Source organism: Panicum hallii, chromosome 5 (assembly GCF_002211085.1).
Source record: "Panicum hallii strain FIL2 chromosome 5, PHallii_v3.1, whole genome shotgun sequence".
NCBI lineage: Eukaryota > Viridiplantae > Streptophyta > Magnoliopsida > Poales > Poaceae > Panicum > Panicum hallii.
The window spans coordinates 9,664,404-9,690,443 of record NC_038046.1 but is presented as its reverse complement, the minus strand read 5'-3'; the positions used below and the strand labels follow the sequence as shown (position 1 = coordinate 9,690,443).

Below are 26,040 nucleotides of genomic sequence, written 5' to 3'. Positions count from 1 at the left end.
GGTTTCTACGCTCGCTATACTTAAGAAACACACAAGCCCAATGTGCTTACCTTCTGCTTGTCCTAGCAGAACCAATGAGGACCTCTCGTTGCCTCCATAATCCCCAAAGAAGACTACTTGACCAGTTCGGAGGATTCGAGACGATCTTGCGTAGCGATGGCCCAACCATAAGAAGGTTATGCTGTCCTTTGGACTAGAAGAAAAAGAGTAGTAGTAGTGGATAAATGTGTTGGATGTTGCAAGCTTTTCCATGCCCAACTACTCTCTTGGTGGTTACTGAAATGTTTATAGCTGTTGACTGACTTCATCTCCGTGCTGATGCAGCACATGTTTGCAGTTTTTATAAGCTCATGTGCCTGATCTCATTGTGACCTTTAATACATGATTATCATCGTGAATTTCTAGACCAAAATAAGAGTCGATAATGCAGCACCAGTGGACGATCTCAAAGGTGCGGCTAATTAAGCGAGCGAGCTCTTCGTCACGCGTTCCAGCCTCCCATTTGCCATATGTTAGATAACCTGTCGTTACCGCCATGCAGATGCTTATGAAGTGGACACGCTTGGAATCAAATAGCGAGCGTGCCTACAAAACCGCAGTTCGTCGCTAAGGCTATCATTAATCTATGAATTGGTTTTAGCTATAAATCCTCAATGACTCAGCCACCCGCCAACACATGAGAAAAGTCCACCATGGACCCGTCAGGCCGTCACTAAATCTTACCTCGAGAAGTACAAAAAAAATGTTACGTGGAAATTTACCCTGTCACTGACTCACTCACTGAGCAAAAAGAGGGGATCGGAGGGGTAGCAAGTTAGCAGCTACTGGCACGAACGAATTCTGAAGCATCTCTTGTCAGATAGTAGTATAAGCGTATAGCAAAGCAGCACGCCATGATTGAGCTTGCCTTCACTTGGTTCTTGTCCGACTGCAAACGACAAGCGTGGTATCCGAAGCCTAAGTAAGTTCATTATCGCGAGATTCCGTCACCGTCAGGAACACATGGCGTGCAAGCACCACCCTAATCGCACCCATCCCCAATCATGTACACCACACGCACGGGTCTGTACGATGGAGCGAGCACCCGGAGCAACACAACAAAAGAACCCATGCACGACGCCACCTCCGGAACCGACGCCGCCGGCACGACGTGATCCGGCGGCCGCTTCCGGCTCCCCGGGCCCGGCCGCGCGCCGGGGATCGGAGCGCCGATCGAGCGCGTGCGTGGCGGCCAGCACGAACGCGCCTGCGCCCGGCCGGGCTAGGCTAACTGAAACGTTTGGGGCCATGCCCGACTCCGATCCCCCGGCCCGGCCGCGCGCGCGGCAGCTCGACCGCGCCGCACCCGGCCTTGCGTGCCGACCCGCGCAGTTCAGGCCCCGGCACCACCGGCCGCCGGCGCACGGTGGCTTATCCGGCCGGCGTGAGGCGCGCTGGCTCGGCTCTCGCCGCCGCCGCCACTGTTGCTGTCCGATCGCGACGGGAGAGCGGCGCCGCCACGTACGTACTGTCCCCGGACTCGGAGGCTGGCTTTTAATTATGGTTGGGGGCTTGGGGCGTTGGGCTACGGCGCTGTACTACGCAGGCAGCCTTCGCTGACATTTGCGGCTCGACGCCGTCTGGCCGCGCGCACGGCACACAATCGAGGAGCATGCAAGGTGCAAATTTGTTCCCGTCTGCTGCTGCCTCATTTCCTCCGGGATTGACAAGTTTGTCCCGTGGTGTCGGTATGAATCGCACACGTTGTCCACATTGCAATTTCACTTGGGGGCAGTTAGGAGGAGTGTGGGACGGGCCTGTTTAAGTTTCCACAGTAGTACTCCTATTTTCTACTCCTGCTTGAAAGAAATCGGTGCTTATAGTTTAAAAAGAGAGAGGGTGAATTAGACGATTCTAAAACCTTAATCAATACCTCAAACTATTTAGCACAAAATATAAGGTAAAACATGCTATCTAGATGTGCAACTACGGTTCATCTAGCATGAAATCCTCGTCACAACGTGTTTTGCAATTTATAGCCAATCTACACAAGTTGCAATATGAAATGTGTAAACGTAAAGAGGATAAGAGGAAGTAAACTCTTGACACATGGTATCGGTAGGCACAAAGCCATTCTTAGTCCACGTTGTTGAAGCACTGTCTAAGAGTATTGCTTTCCGATCACCAAATCTCTTCCGGGGCTCTTTTTAACTCGCCATGAAGGCTTAGCCACCAAGACTCTCGCGAAGTCCCCAGTCACCTTGATGTTGCTTTACACTAAGGAGCTACTTCACGAAGGATGGGGATCTCCACGTCAACCACACAAAGCTGTCGCCGCCGCTCCACATCAAGCCGGAGGGTCGATTACTTGTCGGCGAGCCACCAAGACTCTAAGGAGCCGGCACACCGAGGTACAAGCTTGAGGTTCACTCAAGAACCATCATAAGATCACAACACCTTGCTCTCACACTCTCTCTAGAGCTAAGCCTAGCACTACACCTCACAAAGCTTGTGCTAAACCTAAGAATTTGATCAATGAGCTCTTTGGTCGGCTTGGAGAACTTCCAGAGTTTCTGTAGCTTCTCACGAACTCCAGCAATATCAAATGACCCGAGGTGATGCCTTATATAGGCTAGAGGGCAGCTCATAGCCGTTGCTTGCTTTTACCCAGAAAAGCATAATGCGTCAGTTAAACCGGTCGCCACCGTCAGTTTAACCGGTCACACTTAGCCTGCCTACTAGCCGTTGAACTCCAACTACCATCCTTTGCTAACGTCATTGTACCGGCAATGCACCGACGACCGTCGATTTAACCGGTGTTGAAGATTTTGCTTGGAAACCCTTCTGGAATCAAAATATGCGTACTGAGTAACCACAACACGCTTGCACCGAAACCTTCGTTTGCATCGTCAATTTAACCGGTGCCTCTGTTATTTCTCCACTTGATCCTCATGTCATCTCTTCATTGCACCGACGTCTCCATTCTTGAAGCGTTGGTTCAACCAGTGCAACTAGGTTCTTCTGTGCTTGATCGTTGTTTCGACGACAATACATCGACATGTTATATTTTGGGACTATCGGTTCAATCGGTCGACTGATTTCAGCTGAAACTTGTCCAATTCGTCGTTGCCATCGTTTGAACACCTTGGACATCTCGACAGTGAATTGGACCATATTGTATATGGATTTGACTCCAGCCATAGGACCTAAGAATTCTATAATTTTAAGCTTACAATCACGTTAGTCCTATTGACTGTATTGTCGTACAATCACGAAAATCGCAAAGGATCGTGTTCGTTACACTACTACTATAGTTGACGTGTCATTGGCCATAATCTCTCCTTTATGGCTTGCTTAGCTTGGAGAAATGAATCCTGCACTGGCCGAAGAAGCTGGGGGAGGGGATGTGTTTTCCTGTTCACAGAATTTTTTCGGCGAAAAAAAACTTTTTGGCGCATTAATTATGTCGGTTGCAGTGCACCCGGGCTTCTCATGTGATCCGCGCGTCTCTCTCCGTGAGAAAGCACGCAAAGTTGCCAGTCACCTTCCTATCCATTTCCTAACATATACAGTAGTAGTCTAAATCACTTCCAGTCTTCTACTAACAATCAAGAAAATTTTCCTAAAAAGGTTTTTTAACGGGGAGGTGGTGGTACTAACTAGTAGCCCACTCTATGGCTCTAACCCGCCCTTAAATTAGTGGCCGCCACCGGCGACTTGCTCCGCCCGGTGTGAACTGGCTGCGGCTGACCGTGCTGGAAATGGCCCTGCTGCCAGCCCTACACAATTCGGCCGACGGCGGCGTGGCTCCGTGGAGCTCAGTTAATGCCACCACATGGCGCCCATCCGCGGAAGATCCTCGGTTCAGCTCGTTCGCGCGAGGCAGCGTCACATGACAGGAGCTTAATGACCGGGGATCGATTAGTTTATCAACAGCACCACCAGCAGTAACATGGAGCTGAATGAAAGGGATCGCTGGCCGCCGAGGGGTCACCGGGTTTAACAATGCTGCCGCCGGTCGGTACTGGCGGCACCACGCTGCTGCTGCTTGACGACGGCATACTGTTAATTTAATTAGGGCCCGCAGCACCGTCAAGCAAGTCAATGTTAGTAGCTAGTACATGCACGCAGCAAAGACGGGGTTTGCGGGGGCTTTACTACGGTGCTGATTGGGCTTGTTTGACTAACGCGGCAGCGCGCCTCAATTCTCAAGTGCGCGCGTGTGTGCCCCGTTTCGTCAGAAAAGAAAAGAAAAGAAAAGGTGTGTGTCTCCCCGTCCCTTTCGAAAATTGCAGCGCCTTTGGCGAAGGTGCTGTGGCCATAGGTGAGAGTGAGAATCTATTTTCTCCGGGGAGCGAGCGACATGTGTCGCGTTTGTAGTGGGTCCACGACTGATGGTGGCAAGAGCTTATTTCTCCGCTTCTCCACAAATTTTAATTTTGAGTTTGAAAAGCTGAAATTCTACATCAACTTATTATAATCAGAATCGGAGAACGAGCTATTACAAATGTGTATAAGTTGCTTGCTTTTCATCAGTTTTTTCCCCCCCGATAAATGAATAATGCACAAAAAAAATTTGCGAGTAAATCAGGCTGGCTAAATTCTACTGGTGATCAGGTTTGGTCCGAATTACATTAAAAATATAGGTGAACTTTGTGATCTTTGTTCAAACCACCACAACTTGAGCCACGTGACCGAAAAAGGTAAAACCTCATGGGGCAAAGCCGTCGAGCGGCAACTAGACGAGTGCATGCACTAGCCCATTCCGTTCCCTTCAGCTTTTCTCCCCTCTTTCTTTTTCCCAAAGGCAGGAGTTTGAGGAGATCACAGCATTCCACTAGCTAGTCCAATCATGAATCATGGGATGTGGAACGCCGTGCACCGCGGCCGTGGGATCGATAAGACAGGTGCCACAGGCAACATGGTCCAACAAAAGCTGCAGCCCCATTTCCCAAGCCCACCAAGGTTGCCCAGGTGACCAGGTCGGATACAGCAATCCGCCCGCCCGGCTACCGGATAGAGAAACGATCGCGAAACGGAACGGGAAAACAAGCCGTGGCGCGCGTCCTAGGCGGGCGAGACTAGGCGTCGTCTTTGGCGGTAGGCCCCGTTCGTGAGCCACGCGAGCCACGGGAGGCCGGGGGGGAGCTGACGCGGACACGCTGCTTGAAGTTGAACCGGTCTTCCTCCACGCCACGGGCGGCGAATCTGGCCGCGCTCCCGTGCCCAGACGGCCAGACCCCGACGGCAACCGGCCCCCGCCACACACGATGCCACGCCACGACGAGTCGCGGCCGGATCACGGGCCGCCGGCGCCGCCCCCTGCTGCTGCTAGTGCCGGTGCGCGGCCCGCGGGGCTCCCTTCCGTTCCACTCCATGGCGGGGCTTGCCGCTGCCAACTGGCCTCCACCGTCCTCCTCCAAGTGGGCGGTGGAACCTCCATACCCGAGCGAGCCTTCACGGCGACTCCACTCCGTTCCGCTGCTAGCTCTGGCGGCGAGACAAGTTGCCGGGCCCCCGGCCCCTTGTGGTCTCTGGTCTCTGGAATCGGCCATCTGAGCTGGACGGCTAACTGTTCGACGCACAGGGTGGCGTTGCTATGGCAGGCAGGAGGAGCCCACGGCGGCGGTGGCCCACCGGCCCCGGCGCCGGCGCAGCTGTTCGCCCCCCTGTCGCAGATGATCCGAGCTCCGACCTGCTGCCACTGGTGACTGGTCTTGCCAGTGCCGGAGAACAAAGAACATCTCGGAAATATAGGACTCACAGGCGCAGAGTTTGTCAGGAGAGCCTCAAGCTTTTCGCAGGAGAAGAGAAGAGGCCGAGGCGGCCACCTCTGTTGTCCGCGTCTGCCGGCACGCGATGCCGAAACGTGCGTGCGAGTGCGAGCTTGTGTTGCTTGCAACTGTTGCCGGCACGCCGAATTTTGACCGGAATTATCGCGGGCTTTTCCCCCGGGAATTTTGCATGCACGCGGAAAATTACAAGCGCCGTACTATTTATGAGCGCTGACGAATGAACAGTGGCCCGGGATCCGGCCGGGGGGGGGGGGGGGGGAGGGAACCGAAACCAAACAGGAAATGAGGGGAAAAGGCGAACAGAATTGACATCAGAGTGCGGACAGCGAACCAGTCAGAGAAAACAGGGAGACGAAACAGGCGGCACACCTCACATAAGCTCGAGATTAATCTTCATTAATTCATAATTAATTTACTAATCCATCCACCCATCACTTCATTTCGGAGGCCGAGCGATCGAGGAATCGAGCCTGGTGCGTGCGGGCGTCTCCAGGCTCGGATCGTACAATCGCTCGCGAGTCGCCGCTCCGAAAGGAAGAAAAAGTAACAAACTCCCTTCTTCCTTTCAAGAAGGGAGCAAAAACTACAGCAGCAGCAGCGTCGATCAAGAACAGGAGCAGAGCAAAGCAAGCACCTTACAAGACCAGAGGTGAAGGGAGGGTACGGCGAGGGTTGTAGTAGTACAGGTAGTAGCTATGGTAGAGGCGGGCGCCGGCGATCGGATCGACCTGAGGTGGGATCGATCTCGGGCCGGATCACTCGGACGGCGCCGCGGCGGGGGCGGCCATCCGGGGCGAGGTGACGGGGAAGAGCGGGAGCAGGCGCGGCGGCTCGGCGCCCCGCGGGGACGGGTGGAGGAAGAACCCCCTCTCGGCGATGGCCGCGCGCTCGGCCTCCTCGGAGGACGACGTCGACGCCGGCGAGCGGTTGAAGGGGTCCCCGGTCAGCGGCGTCACCGGGCTGCTGAGCCTCAGGGACGGGATGTCCAGCACGCTCGGCGAGAGGATCTCCGGCGTCGCCCTCCGCGGCGACGGCGGCGGGCCCATCGCCAGCGGCGCGATCATCTTGAGGTTCTTCATGCTGCTCCGCCGCTCGTACAGCTTGAAAGACGGCTTCTTGGGCCGGCACGGCCCGCCAGCCGCCTGGCCGCCGCTGGTTCCGGCGCCGCCGCCGCTGTTGCCCGTGGCCGCTGCCGTCGTTGCGTCGTTCTTCGTGGGCTGATCGGCGCCGGTGAGCATCTGGACGACCTGCTTGAAGGACGTGGTGTCGGCCTGGACGAAAGTGGTGGGGAACGGGGTGGTGTCGATGGTGCGCGGGATGGGCCGGGGCGACGGTGGGAGGTTGTGGGGCTGCGCACGGTGGTGGGGGTGAGACGGTGAGGTGGAGGAGGAGGACGACGAGGAGGTGGAAGAGGAAGGGGAGTTGGGGTCCTGCTGATGAGGCATGGGGAGGAGCTGCTTGGTGGAGACCTCCATTGAGTGAGCGTGGGTTTCCTGGGTTTTGGCGTTGGTTGGGAAGAGGAGGAGGAGAAGAGGGCCGGGGAGGAGGCGACGAGGGGAGGAGGAGGATGGAGTGGAGGAAGAGGGTGGGAAGGTTAAGAAGAGAGGACAGAGGAAGCGGGGGAGGGGAGTTAGAGGCGCATTGTGGTGGTGTGAGTGAGACTTCGGATGCATGCTCTCTCTCTCTCTCTCTCTCTCTCTCTCTCTCTCTCTCTCTCTCTCTCTCTCTCTCTCTCTCTCTCTCTTCTCCCTTTTTTTCTCTCTCTCTCTGCACTCTGTTTCTTTTCGCGCGGGATTATTTTTTCTCGTTGGTTTTCCTCTACTTTTCTTTCTCTTTTTCCTCTTCTTTTTTTGCTCGGCTGTGTTGAATAGTGTGGTGGCGCCGCGGTGGGGAGCAGCAGCCGGGACAATCTTGTTGATTGTTCCTCAGGGTTCCGGCTATATATTTACACTCATCCCAATTTGGATCTTGTTTTTTTTTTTCGCACTTCACTTGTCTGTTAACGAACAGAAAATATTTTTGTAGGACAGTTGAGTTTGCTGACTGACTATTTTCCATCTTTTTCGTGGTAAATAGCCGAACTTTTTTTTGTTTAATTTGACCCACCCCTTATACAAAACTAGTCATTTTTTTCTGTTTCTTTAGTGAGAGTTGGTCACTGGTATTATGGAGGAGATGCGGCCAACATAGATGAACAGAATCCAAAACAACCTGGAACAATCTATGGATGTAGGTGGCTAATTGCAATTTCATATTAATGACTAAATGAACTTAAGAAAAGTAGTCAAACGTGTCCACTTAGAAAATAGGGGATGCATAATATGATCAACTATCAATCCGTGCTCGTACCGGGTGAACGTGTTCCGCGCTTCTTGCTACGAAGGTACTATACCTGCATGATTTAGCGTGACGAAGAGAGAGTGAGAAACACGTGGATTTTTACCGGGAAAGGGGAAAGCGAAGCCTGAAGACTGACGAGGGCAGCTCCATTCTCCGTTGAAGCTTGCGACGGGGAAAGGCCCGGACGCGTGCTCGGGAAGATGCCGGGGATTTTTTCGAGCGCAACACGAGGCGCGCTTTAGCGTTCGGGTGGTTGCTCATGGCTCGTTTCGGTCGCGTCCTCGCGCGTGCAGGAACGGTCGGAAGAATCTCGCGCCGATGGGGAGGCTGGACGCATTGACCTGGATGAGCCAAAGCTAGCTCCCCTATTGACTGGCTGACCGGCTGACTGACTGACTGACTGACTCTACCTGCTGCCGCTAGCTGCAGCCGGGCCACCAACAATGATTCCTCCTGTCGTGTACCTGCGGCCTGCCCGACTGCCTCGTACCTTTCCTGGGCTTTGCATTGCGGAATTCTTTGGTCCTTGCTTGCTCCTGCCGTGCGTAAGGACCAAAGAATTCTGCACGCATGGCTCAGTTCGAGCTGTACTGGTACTAGGTCAGGGCGTGCTTGGTTGAGACCGAGACGACGTTCACGTACGAGAAGGGAGCACTCTCTTTCGATTCCTTTTCTTGTCCACATTATTATTTGTCGATTTTTTCCCCGATTTAACCCTCGGTTCTCGCCAGGGTACTCCACTTTGTGTTTTTTGACGTCGCCACGAACAAAACAGATTCCGGGATGATTGTGGAAATGGAATCGTGTTCACGGCCCAAATTTGGCCGCCGCACCCGCACGACGGGAAAGGGGGGGGGGGGGGGGGGGAGACTGATCTAAAGCGGCGCATCCAGTTCCCGTCTCAACGGCTACACGGACGGCGTCGGGGGCTCCCCTGGTTTGACTATTCTCTCCTCCGGCCACCGGCTCCGTTCGTCCGGTGAAGCAGCAGCAGGCGCACGCCAGTTGCGTGCCACCTTGCGGGGGGATCTTGGAAATGATGTTGCTGGCCACATCTCGCTTGCCGCGAGAGTGTGGAAAAGTCCGATGAGCTTGTTTGTACGTGGAATCGGGGATTGATCCTCGATGGCCAGCAACAAAGCAACAGCGGCGGCACAGGAAGGCCGGGCACGACCACGCGCGCACGAGAGGCCGCGCGCCCGTGCGCGGATCCCCGCCTCGCCCGATGCCGGGGCCGGCTCCACGAGCGCTGTCTGGCCGCTTTCGCCGGCCCCCCGCCCAACGGGACGTGCCAGCGAACGCCCGCGGTCAAGCGCCCCATCACGTACACCGCCTGCTGGCTGCTGCTGCCGCCGCTCGTGGTCTTGGTCTTTGGTCTTGGAGTGCACTTCAGCTCCGGCCCCAGCGGCGCTCTGGGAGTGTCCTCCATCCTCCGACGGAGATCCCGTGACCGGTGGCGCGCCTGCCAGTTGCAGGTTGCTTCCAACATCCGCGCGGTCGTCTGTCAGCGTGGTTGCATGCAAAGGCCAGCATATTTCCTTTCTACGCGCACCTCCTTGTTGGGGTGTGCAATTTTGGCAGGCCCCCATAGATCACGCCATCACGGTAGGGCCATTCTGCATTCGCTCCCGGCGACGGGTGAGCCTCTGGTCTCCGGTAGGAAGGAAATCGGAGGTGTTATGCTCTGGCGTTTCCACTTCTGCATGGGCCCACTGAAACCTTCTTTGTTTGCCCGGCAAATTAAGTGTGCAGCCACATCCCGGCCGGCCACGGTGGCCATGACAAGGCCATCGCCCAGCCCACACCTGCTGTCACTTTCAGCTAGTCCACACTACCCAATTCCCACTTTGGATACCAAGTGCCGTTATGACTCCGATCGAGCAGTCAGCCACCAAGATCTCTGGATGCACACATACAGGTACAGTCTGTAGCGGAGTGGAGTAACATGGGCCGGTGCTCGTCGAGCCGGCAGACCCCAACCCGGTAAGCCTCCTACGGCCAGCCGGTCTGCTGGCCTGGCTCCCCTGGCCCTCCGGTTCGGTTCCGTCCCTCGCGCTGCAAGTCCGCCGCACTCCTCCTCAAGGACCACCACCGCGCAAGTGGAGGACCAACCAGATCGATCACGAGATGGGATGCCCATCTGGATCTGGTGCGCCGCCTGCCGGCGAAATGGTGGGGGCGATCCGGCACCAGTTCCCCTGTCTTATCTGGTGCATATGCTCTCCTCCATGGTTGGCCGGCATCCGCTGCAGGTCCCCGGTGGCGGACAGGCGGCAGGGGCCGAGCCGAACCGAGCTCCCATGCCTCCGCGAGCATGGCGGAATAGGACGCACCACCATCCATTGACCGCCTCGGAGGGCGTGCCGCTATAAGGCTGTCTCCAGCGATATCCTTCAAATTCCATCCTCTACATCCTTCATTTACAGAATTCTCTACAAAATTCTCTCTTCTATATCTCATTTCTCTCCAACAACGTTCTCTAAATCTCGTTCTCTATACATTAAACCCTATATTAGAAACGTATTTTGTTCCAAATTTTTGTATGTACGTATTTATCATACCTCAAACGTTATGGACATATTTTATTTTTATTTAATTCAGTGTTTGAAACGTAAAGAAAAATAGAGAAGAGGAGAGAGAATCTCTATATATAGAGGAAACCTGTAGCGTTCTCTATTTTAGAGGATCGTTTAGAGAACGCTGCTGGAGCAATAGAGAACGGAATCTTCCTCTATACATAGAGTACATAGCGCTTTACAGTTCCCCGCGGGAGACAGTCTAAAGAGAGCCAGGGAGGAGGTGCCCTGTAACTGTAAGACATTCCTTCTGAAAGGTACGTGGCCTTCCTGGGTGGTGTTTTCTGCTGCACCGGTGGTACAGAGACTGGCGTTGATTCGATTCAGGAAGAAATGACAAGGCACGGGGCCAAAAAGCATCGGGGAACAATTAGGTAGCCCGACGGAGTGGTTGGGTGCTTGAGACTTACGAGCCACGACGCGATATGACACACGGGCATGATGTGCAAATCTGACAGGGTTCAGCATTGTCTTGTCTGGAGGCCTGCCAAACGCTTCCACAGGTAGGCAGGTCCTTTCCACAAAATGGAATTGGACTAGCATTGCCAGTGAGTCCAAAACGAACTGCTGGAAAGCAGCAAGGCATATCACTTCTTGCGCGACCAAATAACGCTGTGACGAGTGAAGTGTCATGAAACGCAGTAGCTTGATATGCAAGAAAAAACAGTTGTGGATACAGGGAGCAAAGCGGGAAGCATGACGGGGAAATGGGAACGAAAGCTGAAGAAGTTGCCGGATACCGGCAGTTTTTCAGACAGGACGGCAGCTGAAAAATATGAGCAGAGAGATGCATGGAGTCGTCACCTGCAACCAACAACTGTCTATTTTTCTCATATTTATTAGGCGTGCATCTAAACACACTTTGCCTTGTCTGCTAATAGACCAAACCTGTTGAATCAGTTTAATGGTGCACTCTCACACAACTAACCTCCAAATAATAAACAATCCAAGCAGACAGCATATGCTGAATGCACTATCACAAATGATAAAACAACACGGTTAACACGGCAATGTTGAAGCTGAACAAACATCCAGAGGTACAGACCTTGTCAACAAGGAATTTGACGCGAATAAAATAGCTTGTACCGTGTGCAGGAGATTCGTTAAGCTCATGAATACAGGCCTGAGGAGAAGCTCCAGAAAGATCATCATTACAGGGCCCGGGAGATGTTCTTGAACTCGTTCAGGCAGGACAGCAAAATCTTTTGACGTTTGAGAAGAGATTGGCGCTCATTCTGGATAGTGTCAACAGCCCCAGGTGCGACAAACATGTCCATGAACTTGTCATCATTCACAGCAAACAGCTCGAAGCCAAGCGCCAGAAACAACCTTTCGCGGCTGCATTTCACCAGTGGAACGTCAGCAAATAATACAACTTCAAATGTACTGGACAGGCAATAACATTAAAAAGGCTACAACCTGCTAGCATACCGATATTTGACACATAACTACAGACCGATTAGATGTGCTGGCAGCTATACCAAAAATTGATTCAAACAGTTCGGATCTAATATTGACAATAAGTTGAAAGAACCAGACAGTTAATCTTGTTAATAAAAAAATATTTAGTGCCAAAAGGAAGTTGAAAATGCGCTACTTTCATGGATAACAGTAGACTGAAAATTTCTATCCAGTGACAGGGCTTGATGCACATGCAATCATTAGTTCCATAGTGGTTACTGGTTACTCTACTTGAATATGATCATGTGCTCAGCTGTTGACAAGTGTTGCGAGTTCAGTGATGTGATCTGGAAATGAGTATTGGTGGATATGGTCAACTAGCTGAAAATACCAAGTTCAGTCTGCATGTTATAGTAAGCTCTCAAACTGAACAAGCAGAAAGACGAATACGTCAGACATAATTATCAGTTTGAACATACCATGGTGTTAAGAATCCAGAGTTCAATGCAGAGGGAACATTTCTTTCAATCAGGACTTCTCGCATTTTGCCAAAATATCGAGCAGATATTGCGCATATGGTGGAGTATGATGATCCTGACTTCGAGCCTATGTCATCAGCACCAATGATACTGTTGTTATGGTGATTCCTGTTTGTATATGCTGCCATCCTTGCATGTCTCTTCCTTGGTCCACCATCATTTGGGATCCCATTGTCTTTCTTCTTACCGCCATGTATATCCGATGGCAGATCAGGAGAAGGTGTCTCAGGTACTGTTAACTGGCTTTCTCTGAGAACGTCCTTTGATTCATTGCCTTTAGTAGGTGGCGTCATATGCTGCTGATCTTTGGGAGGCATGTTCTCCTGAGCTTCCTCTAGTGCTGATCCACTGTCTGATAGATCAAAGGATGTAACTCCAGTGAAGTGATTAAACCTATTCATGGAGTTTGCTACAGATCCAATGCCACTAAGAGGGTCATTCTCATAACAAATATGGGAGTAGGGGCTTGTAACTGAATCAAGGTGATGTCGCACTATCTGCTTGCACTGCTTGGACAATTCTTTGACAAACTTATAATATGAGCACCTGAGAGCAGCAAGAAAGCCAATATAGCCATCCATATCTTCAACATTTTGATCTGTTAATGCAAAATAGGGGTGGATAAGAAACAAAAAAAAAGCATTTAGCAAATGGTGAAAGCACAAAGCAGTAATACCACTGAGTGCTGACACCATAAAAACTGACAGGAATTGATACCATGGTAACTTAAAGCTTTAAAACATATCCATAAAGTGATTCATAGTAAAAAAATGCTGGGAAACAACTAGCTCACCAATAAATGGCCATGCTGATATGGAAAAAGTTGATCAATATTCATAGCAAAAACATGCATTATCTGACGTCGGGGGATGCAGGTGAATAACTTTATATGTTTAGTACAGGAAAGATGCGATTCGTACCTTTCTTTTGACAAACATGTTCAAAAAAAAAGACACACAACACAAAGAACTTATAGCTACAGACAGTGACAATCAACTTCATTATGAACTAAATAGTACCAATGTAAATGTAGTAAACAAGATGAACTCCAGAATTAAAAAAAATAAAAATTCTTACATTGTGAGTCCTTATTGCAGTTTCGCTCCATAGCGAGGTCAAACAGACTCTGTAGGACAAATGCAAGCCGGTCACATGCGGTGTCAATAAGAGGAGCAAGCCAAGATCGTGCAGCTTCACGAGCAATCTCAGCTGCTGCCTCAGTCAACCCACTGCTTCCACCTCTTCCAGCATGTGCAAGTAGTATGTTTGCAACCTAGTGACATCAGCCAGTTTCAGCTATTTTCCCCAAAAATTCTGTGTGTATAAAGTAGTTCATGAATAAAGAGTACCTTCTCCCTTGACACTTGTGGGCACTCCATTGAATATGTTGCACAACGAAATTCATGCATTACTCTCTCAAAAGCTGCACCACCATACAGCTTAAGAGTGGAGTTGGCAGGTTTTATAGACATATTAATGCCAGGCCAGCTGCCAATACCACTATGCATTTGTTCCTCTTCTGTAGTTTTCCCCCATATCTCTGGAGCTGGATCAGCTGCTCCATCAAGTAATGCGCGCTTTGATACAAAAAGAAAAGAAATGCCAATTAGTTCAAGCTCATCAAGCATCAGCAGCACTAGAAGAGAATGTGAAGTTGCATTCTGTTTGTAACAATACCAAATGGGTACAAATAGAAGCGGCATGAAGCATCGCCGATCTTCGGAGCTGAGAGACATCAGAAGTTGCTTGTAGTTTGGAGTCTAGTCTCGTTAGTTCCATTGAGACTTCACTGCACCTCTGCTCTAACAATGCCAGGGTGGCTGGAGCTGCTTCTTTGTACCTTTTCTGAAGTTCAGATTCGAGGTACTTCCTGAGGCAGCTGAACCCAATATGTGATCCATATTTCTCTTCACTAAAACCTCCTTTCACATTATCTCGCAAGTGGCGAAGCACATCAATATCAACCTGACAGATCTGCCTCCGGAACTCCTCATTGGAAATTGTTCCACGGTCCTTTGGAAGAGCCACAAAGAATGGGTGGATATTATCCCCAAGGTAGCCGCTTGCACTCAAGAAGGTATCTACCTCCCACCGCTCGGTGAATTCCTTCAAATGATCAAGAACAGTGACATTTTCATAAGGCACATCGCCACTCCCATAACTTTTTTCGCCCTAAAGACAGGCCAGCCTTATGTACTAGATTGCTTATTGTTCTACGGACATACCTTGAGTCGGTTGTCAAACTTGGAGATGACTATCATGGTGCGCCTGAAAGTGGGATCAATCTCTTTAAGCGTGTCAAGCCAGATTGATGAACACCATTCAACACTGCTCTGCTGGAGGAACAGAACGAGGCGGTGGGGCGGGGTCGCTAGTGATTTCACCATTGACAGGATATCATCCGGTGTGCTCTCTGGCTCACCTCTCTTAGCCTGCAGCAATCAACGATAGCATCAGACAGCTGACCAACACCATCACTGCGGTTTTGAGAACTGAAAAGTCTCAAGTTCACCTCACCTTAAGCACGAAACCTGGGGTGTCGATGATGGTGAGATTGGGGCAGTGGGCGTACTCAGCCCTCATAACGATGGGCTTGGATGAGACAGCAGCCTGGATCTTCCGGAGGTGTGACTCAGTGCGCTGCTTGATAAGGTCGGCGATGGCGGAGGCCACCACCATCGGGCTCCCGTACTCCTCCGAGTCCTCCTCCTGCCATGCGCCGCAAAGAAACCCACATAAATCAAGCGCTCATCGGGTGCACAGTAGCAAACTCGATCTAGGATAGAGGTAACCGGGAAATCCTAGGAGAGGGAGCGGCGCACACGCACCTGGAAGCGGCATCGAGGCTCGAGGGCGGTGGGATCGTGGACCATCTGCAGGACGAGGGGGCGGCGGGTACCCATCTCCACCTCGCGGACGTTGAAGCGGAAGCCGAGGAGCGCCTCCAGGAGGGAGCTCTTCCCGTCCGACTGACCTCCAATCGCCACGATCTCCGGGATGGGGAGCTTCTCCCCGAACGCCACCGCCGCCGCCTGCAGCCGGTTGTACGCCTCGAACCGCGCCTTCGAGTCCGCCGCCGCCGCCGCGGCAGCCGCCGACGCCGCGTCCGCTACCGCCCGGCGGGTGGATGGGGATTGGGGCGGCGCCGCCGCTGATTTCGGGTTCGGCGTCCGGCTCACCGCCGGGGACGAGAGGGCGCTGGCCGCCATGGGGTGTGAACGGCAGCGCCTGGGGGAAGAGGGGTTCGAATTTGAAATGCGGGGAGGGGATCGGAGGTATGGGACGTGGAGCCGTTCGGGGTGGCCGTTATATTCAAGGACGAGATGGGCCTGGCTGTTCTCGAACGGAGACTCGAGAGTCGAGCCGTTGGATTAAGGAGACTAGCGAGTCGCGAGCCGTTGGATCGACCATAAGGCCAATTCCAATGGTTAGTTTCATTTTGTTGTTTCCAATAGTGCCACGTTAACAAAACATAAAGAAACATAAAGAAAAACTATATATAAAACTCACTCCACAATGCATTATTTCATTTTATAAGTTCTCATCATATTTAATTCGAAACTCATCAAGAATTGGTAACCCAGCATACATAGTTTTATCTAGATGAAATTTATTTTATTTCTTTTCTCATTAATCCAGTACCACATCATCTAAAATGGTGATATAGCATTCTATTTAATATGTATGAAACTATTACGAAACCTAAGTGATAGCAAGTACATCACCGCCCACGCAAAAAAAAAAAGTCCCACGATTCCAGTTTCCATTTCCAGGCACTTCCCATCCAGCCGCCAGGTTCATGAATTCATAACCCTAATTACGGATTTACAGGCAAATGCAATGGTGGATGTTTTCTGGAAGAGAGCATTATTTGACCCTTCTAGCAATGTCAAATTGCAGGTCGTACAACCCAGATAACATGCCAGCCCCACACCATATGCTACTGCGACACCCCTGGTACAACAAAGGAGACTGCACAAGATTCACAGCACGTTAAATTCTTCAGGTCTCAAAGAAATTCTTTACAAACCAAGCAAGCCTCTAAAAGGAACATACGCAAATGCTACAACAGGATCCACAACAAGGGATTTGCTTCTCTACAACTAATGTCGTCACTCATTTAGCCATCAAGACCGGACCTGCAGTCTTTTAAGTGATTCGGTGTCAAAATTTGTTGCCCTGCATCAGATTGTTCACATCATGCGCATCACCTGAACTTCTGCCGCCGCCTCAGCTCTCGTTGTATGGCCTTCTTCCGAGCCTCATCTGAAAATCCAACCTTCTCTGCAGACCTACCTTGTGGGATTCTGACACTCCCTGAAGCGCCACTGCCCTGGTTTTCTCCAGGCCCGTATCCTGGTGGAAAGACTTCTCTTGAGATGGTGGCAGGAGTCGCAGCCACTCTCTGCTCCAAGTTGTATCCTGGTGGAAAGACTTCTCTTGAGATAGTGGCAGGAGTCACAAAAACTCTCTGCTCCAAGTCTATATTCCTTGAACCGCCGGTTCCCTGGTTTTCTACGATGCTATATCCTGGCAGGCCACCTTCGCTGGAGACAGTCGTAGGACTAGTAAACATTCTCTGCTTGCGGCTTGTAACCCACGAAGTAGTATTGCCCTGATTTTCTCCAGGCCCATATCCTGGAGGACCAATTTCTCTTGAGATGGCCGTAGGGCTCGAAAACACTCCATGCTCGTAACTCATACTCCAAGAAGCACCATTGCCTTGATTTTCTCCCCCATATCCTGGTGGTCTGGCTTCTCTAGAGATGGCCGTAGGGATCGTATACATTCTCTGCTCGCATCTCATATTCCACGAAGTGCTACTGCCCTGGTTTTCTCCAGGCCCAAATCCTGGAGGACCGACTTCTCTTGAGATGGCTGTAGGACTCATGAACACTCCCTTCTTGTAGCTCATATTCCATGAAGTGCCATTGTTCTGGTTTTCTCCAGGTTCATACCCTGGCAGGCTGACCTCTCTGGAGATGGCCATAGGACTTGTAAACATTCTCAACTCACAGCTTGTATTAGGTGAAGTGCCATTACCCTGGTTTTCTCCAGGCCCATATCCTGGCGGACCAACTTCTCTTGAGATGATCGCAGGACTAGTAAACATTCCCTGCTCACAGCTTGTATTCCATGAAGTGCCACTGCCCTGGTTTTCTCCAGAGCCATATCCTGGTGGACCAGCTTCTCTTGAGATGGTTGTAGAACTCATTGACACTCCTTGGTTTTGTTCAGGTCCATATCCTGGAGGACCAACTTCTCTTGAGATGGTTGCAGAACTCATAAACATACTTTGCTCGCAACTTGTATTCCATGGAGCGTCGTTGCCCTGATTTTCTCCACGCACATATCCTGGTGGATCAACTCTTAAGATTGGAGTAGGAGTCGTTATCACATTCTGCTCACAAGTATTCCTTGAACCGACCTGAAGAAAATTTTCTCCAGGCCCATATCCCGGCGGGCCAACATCCCTTGAGATGGTAGTGGGAGTCATAGTTGCTCTCTCTTCACACCTGGTATATTGACTGGGTGGAATATCTTCTTCGATACCTTCATTGAGATTAATTTGGACCATCAATTTTTCAGAAATCATGTCATTTATATCTGTAGACGTTTTTTCCACCAACCCTTCTCTTATTTGTACGCCATCAAAAGTTGTGCTATTATCATTCTCGGTAGTATTTTTTCCCGGATGTTTTTTGTTCTTGGCAGCAGCACCTCTTGAATAATGACGGATAGCAGAAAACCATTTACTGACCTGTTAAGAGGAAACTAAATAAGACGAGAAATAATAGCAACCCAATTAACATGCATCACAAAATCCTTCAGAGTGGCAGTAAGTACCTGATTAAATGTCAGTCCTAGCTCTTGTGCCAGACTCTCTTTTGTTGAACGACTAGGATATGGATCTTTTTCAAAATGTGCCTTCAGCTTCTGCAGAAATAAGCAGTGTCAATGATGTATCTAGATTAGATTACAATTAATTGGACCGACTTGTTAGTGGAAATTGGTTCCGAGGAAAACATAGATAACTAAATAAACTAAAAGGAGAGATGTATTCTATACCTGATTAACTATAGGGCCAAAATGATATTTGGAGGCTTTGCTACTACTGCTATTGGAGCAAAGAACATCAGTTTGCTGCTCACTTGCAGAACCATGCCGCTGCTCGCTCTGAGGAGTATGTTCATTATTCTGCCCCCTATCTGGTGCTCTTCTAGAACACCGTTTTGCAGGATGAAGTGACTCAGCAGGTGATGCCGTTTCGTTGTCTTGCAATCTTGCTTTCCGTGGTGTGCTAAATGCAGACCACTCTTCATCACTCGAGTCAGATGATTCTTGTCCATACGACTCCTTAAGGATAGCACATAAAAAAAGAAAGAAAGAAGGGAGATGAATAAAGCCAAGGCATGGATGCAACAGTTCATTTTATAGTTTCAAAATAAATACAGGCAAAATCAAAACCTACCATCTCAATTTCTGTTCCAGAAAGTGGCATATCTTTTTTGTTACATTGGTTAAGATTATTCTGCACCATCGGTTTCTCAGGAACAATGTCATTTCTATCCAGAGTCAACTTTTCCATCACCCCAGCACTGGGTTCTCTCGTTTGCATGCTATGCACATTTGTGCTATCATTATTCTCACTAGTATGGTTGTCAGGATGTTTTTCTTTTTTGGCAGAAGCGACCCTTGAATAATGACGAGTACTAGAGAACCATCTGCAGACCTGTTAACGGAAACTCTATTAAGGCAGGGGAAATATAACTACAACTCCAACAAGAACACAGCAGGAAATTCTTGCGGGAGGAAGAACAAATGCAGAACTGCAGAAGTCAGTACCTGATTGAATGTCAATCCTAGTTCTTGTGCCAGATTTTCTTTCGTTGCATGACTAGGATATGGATCTTCCTCAAAATGCACCTTCAATTTCTGTAATAGAAATATAGTGTCAATGTCATAGTTGATGTTACAATCAGTTTGTTCAACTTGTCAGCACAAAGTAGCATGGGGAAAAATCTAGATGACTAAACCAAAGGAGATATTTAAATATTCTATACCTGGGTAACTATAGGACCAAACTTCCGTCCTGTGCTACTGCTGCCATTGGAGCGAAAAACTTTAGTTTGCTGCTCACTTTCAGAACCATGAAGCCGCTCCCTCTGTGGGGTATGTTCATTATTCTGTTGCCCAGCTGGTGCTCTTCTAGAGCATCGTTTCGCAGGATGAAGTTGCTCACCATGTGAATCTGTTTCGCTGCCTTCTAATAGTTCTTTTCCAGACCACTCTTCATCATCACTTGATCCAGATGATTCTTTTCCATATGCCTCCTTTATATTGCCACATGAAATAAATGGGGGAGAAAGGAGTAAGGCCAGGTCATGCATGCAATAATTTGTTTTAGCGTGTAATGTCGTTTTGGTGGAAGTTGTGTATTGATTGCTTCACTAAAGATGAAAGTGAGATGGTCCATTGACAAAGAAAATTGTTCTTCTATTGAGTGTTCTTATTGCTAATATTACTATTTCTTTTCTTTTCTTTTTTGCTTTTTACCCTGCTATTTATTTGTTTATTTTGGTGCCACTTGACAGCATGGCCTAGTTTTAATTGAAGGCATTTTTTCTTAATGATATGCAAACATATTCACCCTGTCATAAGATAGGGGCTGCATCTTACTGTTTGTAGACCTGCAGGCCTAGAGAAAATTGAAGTTTTGCAATCATTAATAAAAATAGCATGATGAGCCACAAATAATCTGCTTTTCTCAAATGTGCAGGAGAACTGCGCATCATTAAATTAAGAAGAATTTAAAGAGTCCAAGATGACTCATACAATGCCACACACACACACACTACGGCGCCCACCAGAGCCAGACGTCATCTGATTTCTCTTTTGTCAGACGCATTGGCTTGTACTCTTGCCGCTAACGCAGGAGGGAAAAATTAATGGAAAAGGGAAGGAAGAAAAACAGATTTGGGTCGTATATGGCAAACAGACCGAGGTTGCTTTTTCCTAACCTTTTGCATCTAATTTGACTACATTCAACCATGGAACAAGACCAGGTGTTCGACGGCTCTGGAGGAAATGGGGCTGCATGAGTTTGCTGTGTCTTATCTTATCAAATTAGGACTTAAGCCTTTCATGTTTAGGATTTAACAAGAGGTAGGAAACAATGGGTACAGAAAAAATGTACTGATGGTAAGGGGAAAATGTGAGAGAATGACATACATCATATAGTTTTTTGTAATCCAACCGTTCAACCTGCCGCCTACTCGAAATTGGTAGCACCATGCCTTGATCAAGCTCCATGTCTGCAAATGCACGATTGGAGGTTTCTTCATTTGAGTGGTTACCAACAGCCTTGGTTTTCATTCTATCAGTACGGTTTATCACATCTAATAATGGAGATGCCGAGACTTCATCCTGGCCGCAAGATTTAGCAATCTCAGCACAAAAATCATCAGAGTCAGATGTGAAATCTGATTCTTCTGAGTTCAATTCATTTTTTGGGTCTTCGCTAGAATCTGGACCTGCTGGATCAAAGTCATCATCCTCTGAATCCTCCGAAGGCAAGCCAAGGTCATCCACTGTACTTGCAAATATTGGAAGAAACAGACATTCTGTTTTTAAAAGGTTCAGAATGCTCAAACAAGGTGATGAAATATGAGACATCAGAATCTGACCTTTGCCATCATCCTCTGCAGAAAACCTGTCTTGATTCATGTGCCCTTCAGCCAATGGAGGGTTGTAATCATTGTCCTCTATACGATCCGGTGGCAGATCAGAAGAGCCAACTTGCTTAGAACCATTTGCAGGTGAAGCAGCCTCAGGAAAAACTTTCTGCAGCGATTGAAAGTAGCATCATGTTGGAATGTAATCTACCTTCATTTATCTCTGCTGTACAGGTAATTTGTAGGTTTTTACCTCCCATGAGTCATGAATAGAGAGTTTGTTTCCTTGGAGTTCATTTAGTGCATCTATAGAGTCTGCTTTGCACACGCATGCAGGGCACAGCCATCCTTCATCCCCCGGAGGTACTACAAATAAAACCATTACAAATGAGCAACAAATGCAATGATGATTTGGCAATATAAGGAAACCTGAGGAGGATGAATTGGTAATGGATATTACTATCTTCAGTTAGCAAAGGAGGCTTCAAACAGTTCTGGTGGAACCCTCTGTCGCAGGCTCCATCACAAAGAATGATGTCGTTTTGTAAAGTAACATCCTTTGAACCACATATGCCACAAAAAATCTGAAAGATGAAACAAATTATCTCTGCCTAGTTTGACAACCAGGGTTAAATAAGAATGTGAGCGATATCAAGAATTAAATGCAACTGCCTACATCTTCACTGGAAATTTGTCCTGCAGAATCAAATAAAGACTCTTCAAGCTTCCCCTCAGATAAAATTGCGTCCATATTCCGAAAAGCTTCCCGGATTCTTAACTTGCATTGTAGGATTTCTTCCTTGGCTCGTTCAAGCTCCTTCTCAGGTCTTATTTTTTCCAAACTGTGTAGTTATGTATCATCAACACGGCACATGACGAAAAGACACAATTAAATACTATTGATAAGAGTTATAGAAATACATAGTGGAACGTGAATGATAAGCAGTGCAAGATATTATGTAAATATTTTAGACAAATAAGGAACATGTATTGCAGCCAGTATGTAACCAAGATTCAAGATCTGTTCTATTGCCATACAACCCTAATAAAAAATTTCAGTACATATGGCACAACAGTTACAAATGAAAAGGAAAATCAACTTAGAGTGAAACAAATAGAAAAATGCACGAGATGGAGTTGAGTAGGTGATATGAAACACAATGATTTGAATGACAAACCTTTGACCTTTCCAACCTTCACTTGCATAAGCCTGAATAAAGCTTTGTTGATAGTTCATCCGATTCAATATATATCTAACTCTTTGACAAATTTTTACATACTCCTTCTTGGGACTGCGATCGTTCAACGGTCTGCAACCTTTCCTTTTTCTCACAGCTTTTTGGGCAGAGGTACTATCATTTACAGGCTCACTACATGCCTCGTTTTTGTTTCCTGAGGCAGAGCGAAGCACCCTGACATCAATGTTCGGACTATCTGTCTTTAAAAGTGTCTCACCTTTTCCTTTCCCTGCAGCAGGTTGAGCAGCAGTACTATCATTTAAAGGCTCATTGCATGCATCATTCTTCCTTTCTGAGGTAGAGCGAAGCACCCTGGCACTGCTAACAGGACTTGCCACCTTCAAGGGACTGCCAGTTTTTCTTCTTTTCACAGTTGGTTGGCCAACAGTACTATCATTTAGAGGTTCACTACATGCCTCATTCTTACTTTTTAAAGCAGAGCGAAGCACTCTAACAGTGTTATTGGGACTAATGGGACTTCCCACCTTTGAGGGGCTGGCAATTTTCCTCCTATTTGTGCCTGGATCAACAGCAGTATTATCATTTAAAGGCTCGGTATATGTCTCCTCCTTATATTTTGAGGCAGATAGAAGCACTCTGACACTGTTGCTGGGACTTCTCAGCTTCGAGGGACTGACATTTTTTCTTTTATTTGCAGCTGGCTCACCAGCAGTCCTGTTAGTTATAGGCTCGCTACATACCCCGTCCTTACTTTTTAACGCAGAGCGAAGCACCCTGACAGTGTTAGTGGTACTTCCCATGTGCGAGGGACTGGCACTTTTTCTTTCATTTGCAGCTGGCTTAGCAGTGGTCCAGTCATTTAAAGGCTCGCTACATGCATCATCCTTATTTTTTGACGCAGAGCGAAGCACCCTGACACTGTTGTTGGGCCTGACCGACGGACTGCCATTTCTTCTTTTACTCACAGCTGATTGGGCTGCAGCACTAGCATTTGGAGGCTCATTACATGCCTTATTATCCTTGGCTGAGGCAGAGCGAAGAACTCTACCGCTACCATGGGCAGATCTCAAGGGATACCTTTTACTTGGTGACACTTCTGAGCCTTTCCTTCCCATTTGTACTGTTTCTCTACAGCTCACTCACATGCAGAGGCTGCATTTCCCAATATCATCGTTGCCCTCAACAATACCGTAAGTAAACGATAGATACAAATGAACATCCTCCACAGGAATTGCTAGGCCATTGGAATCTCCAGGAAGCCTCCGTAAACAAGTTATCCAATCAAAATAAATTTTCCAGGACCTACAGCAATTAAAAAAAACATGAATGTGCATATTGACAGCACCAACAAATATTAAAGCTATTTTTCATGTGCTAATGCATATGTTCCTTGGTACTTATCTTTGTAAAGACCTATTGTTTCCCTCATGGCTTACATAAGAGTTCAACACTTCAACTTAAACTTATTTGAGTGGAGGAAAAATGAATGTAAGAATGCAAGGGAGCATGGGATTCAACGAATGGACAATACAACCCACAGATATACAAGTCAGTTTCAAACTAAATATATGAAGCACAGCAGCTGTACGTACTCATCCCAATATAATAACTAGTGCGATATGTTGTATTCTTTATGTCGCCAATATGAGGTGCTAAAGTAAGAAAAACTCAGTTGAAAGACAAGCGAGTTCCATTTCTTGATCAGAATAGTAATTGCGCCGGTACAGTTGTACATTAGAGGTTTGGGGTATAAATAATCCACCAGCCTGCACGGATGATTTTTATACAGTGGAGCTGATGCATGTCACACCATACATTGCCTGGATGATTATTACACTGCATGTTATAAGAAGTAAGCCAACACCCCCCATTCCAAGTTTCGCACAACTAACCAAAACTAACCGGCTTAGCGAGGCCCATCCCCCACCTCCAGAGATCTGGAGCAGCCTACGCTTTCTACACTTCTATTTGATCTTGCAGGTAGAAGTTCGGCTGAGTGTGATGGGGAACACGGCGTGGCCAGGAGCTGCAGCTACAATTTGGCTGCTCGGAGAAGGAAAAGGCGAGAAGAGCACCTGCGAGCAAGTAGAGCCTAGGGTGCCACGCGGGGCAGATCGGTCGTCGGCTAGCCATAGGGCGAGGAGATCACGGCCCTCTCGCTGGGGCGGTAGGTACTAGGCAAGCTCCGGCTAGCGGTGTCCAGGCCGTGGGTGGCATAGCTGGACAAAGCCACAAAGGGGGAACGGAGGTCACGACGGTGTGGAGCGCACGCGCACGGGCTCGGGATATTGGAGGGGTGGAGGAGGCGGCGGCGCTGGGGTGGGAGCGGCCACTCACCTCGCCGCAGCCGGCACCGCGAGTCCTCCTCTCCCGGCGATTTCGCAGCTTCCGGTAGACAGCCTCCCTCGTTGCGTGGAGGAAAATGCGATGGTCTGACGGTCAGCTCGATGCGCTCTCGCTTGCCACTCTGCTTGGCTGCTTGCTTATCGCCTCTTCGGGAAGCGGTTGTTCGGCACTTGGGCTGGATCGGCGGGTGGTCGTCAGGCCCAAAGGCCCCACCGACAACTTGTGCACGCTCGGTAACTATTAATTTTATCCTTAAAATCAAATTACCATGCTTTTAAAAATATATTAATATATACAAGTATATCAAATTACACTCGCTATGACTAACAGTGAATTTACTGAACCGAATATCCGAATATCCGTATTACCGAATCACATTTAAGTAAAAACTGTCACTAATTATGCGCAATAGTTGTTATTAAAAATTTATCCAATAATTCGTTAGGTGTAGCTACACCTAAGGTGCGCGGTACCATACCTACAAGTGTATCAAATAAGTATACTATTAAAATATATTATATTAAAAATTAATTGGATATTGTAAGTGTAAGTTTTCTGGTGGGCTAATCTTTACTAGGGGTGTGAAAGTGTTATTATCTATACAAGGGTAATTTAATAATTATTCAGAGTCCCTGCAATCGCCATATGTCATCTCTTCTTCTGCATCTCCGTTTGCGGCGGCGCCAGGCAAAGGCTGCCAGCGAGCATGGATCCAACAGGTGAGCGCGGAGGGATTGGGGAGCTTGGAGGTTTGACATCAAATGCTTCGTTTACCGGCGCCGAAGATATTCTATCTCGTTTGATTCCACGTAGGGGTGGATAACAAGGTGGCTTGGCTGGACTCGTTATCCTGACGAGCACAAAAGCCTGCTCGGCTCGGCCGGCTCGGGCAGCTCGCGAGCTCCGTCGCTGAGGATAGCAAGGTCTTCATCCATGGCACAGAAGGCAGCAGAGGCTTGGGTGCCGCGGCGCAACAAGGGGTCGGGGCTGGAACCACGGTGACATAGTAGGGATCCGAGCCGTGGCAGGAACCGAATCTTACAATTGAATCAAGAACAAAGAAAACGCCATTCTGATCCAAAAGAAAACAAAGGAAGCACAAGATTACATGACGAAGGTGAAGAATAAAATCCAGGTGGAGAAGGAACTCGATGTACCCGCCAATCGGCACGAACTCCGCAAGCACGGGC

General features: G+C 48.8%; 3 protein-coding genes across 5 annotated transcripts; all 3 read right to left on the bottom strand.

The window, feature by feature from the left end:
• Positions 1 to 6,144: 6,144 nt before the first annotated feature.
• LOC112893755 (VQ motif-containing protein 4-like) lies at positions 6,145 to 7,401 on the bottom strand. Its single transcript, XM_025961224.1, has one exon. It carries the CDS (start codon positions 7,247 to 7,249, stop codon positions 6,530 to 6,532), a length of 720 nt encoding a protein of 239 aa, XP_025817009.1. The 5' UTR covers positions 7,250 to 7,401; the 3' UTR covers positions 6,145 to 6,529.
• Positions 7,402 to 11,495: 4,094 nt separating this feature from the next.
• LOC112894211 (dynamin-related protein 5A) lies at positions 11,496 to 15,874 on the bottom strand. Its single transcript, XM_025961845.1, has 8 exons — positions 15,459 to 15,874; positions 15,148 to 15,339; positions 14,856 to 15,062; positions 14,308 to 14,736; positions 13,980 to 14,207; positions 13,708 to 13,903; positions 12,571 to 13,228; positions 11,496 to 12,028 (listed from the first exon to the last, which is right to left on the bottom strand). The coding sequence occupies exons 1-8, from the start codon at positions 15,837 to 15,839 to the stop codon at positions 11,842 to 11,844; spliced, it is 2,478 nt and encodes an 825-aa protein (XP_025817630.1). The 5' UTR covers positions 15,840 to 15,874; the 3' UTR covers positions 11,496 to 11,841.
• A 606-nt stretch (positions 15,875 to 16,480) lies between these two features.
• LOC112892070 lies at positions 16,481 to 24,978 on the bottom strand. Of its 3 annotated transcripts, XM_025959142.1 has the most exons (14): positions 24,842 to 24,978; positions 22,484 to 23,806; positions 21,982 to 22,147; positions 21,766 to 21,889; positions 21,559 to 21,671; positions 21,318 to 21,474; positions 21,165 to 21,221; positions 20,863 to 20,945; positions 19,695 to 19,964; positions 19,477 to 19,566; positions 19,103 to 19,363; positions 18,700 to 18,987; positions 18,478 to 18,567; positions 16,481 to 18,391 (listed from the first exon to the last, which is right to left on the bottom strand). In XM_025959142.1, the coding sequence occupies exons 2-14, from the start codon at positions 23,617 to 23,619 to the stop codon at positions 16,838 to 16,840; spliced, it is 4,389 nt and encodes a 1,462-aa protein (XP_025814927.1). In that variant the 5' UTR covers positions 23,620 to 23,806; positions 24,842 to 24,978; the 3' UTR covers positions 16,481 to 16,837. The 3 variants fall into 3 exon arrangements, with proteins under 3 accessions (XP_025814927.1, XP_025814926.1, XP_025814925.1); XM_025959141.1 differs by having other exon boundaries at positions 20,863 to 21,221; XM_025959140.1 differs by adding an exon at positions 24,580 to 24,723 and having other exon boundaries at positions 20,863 to 21,474; positions 24,842 to 24,963.
• Positions 24,979 to 26,040: the final 1,062 nt, after the last annotated feature.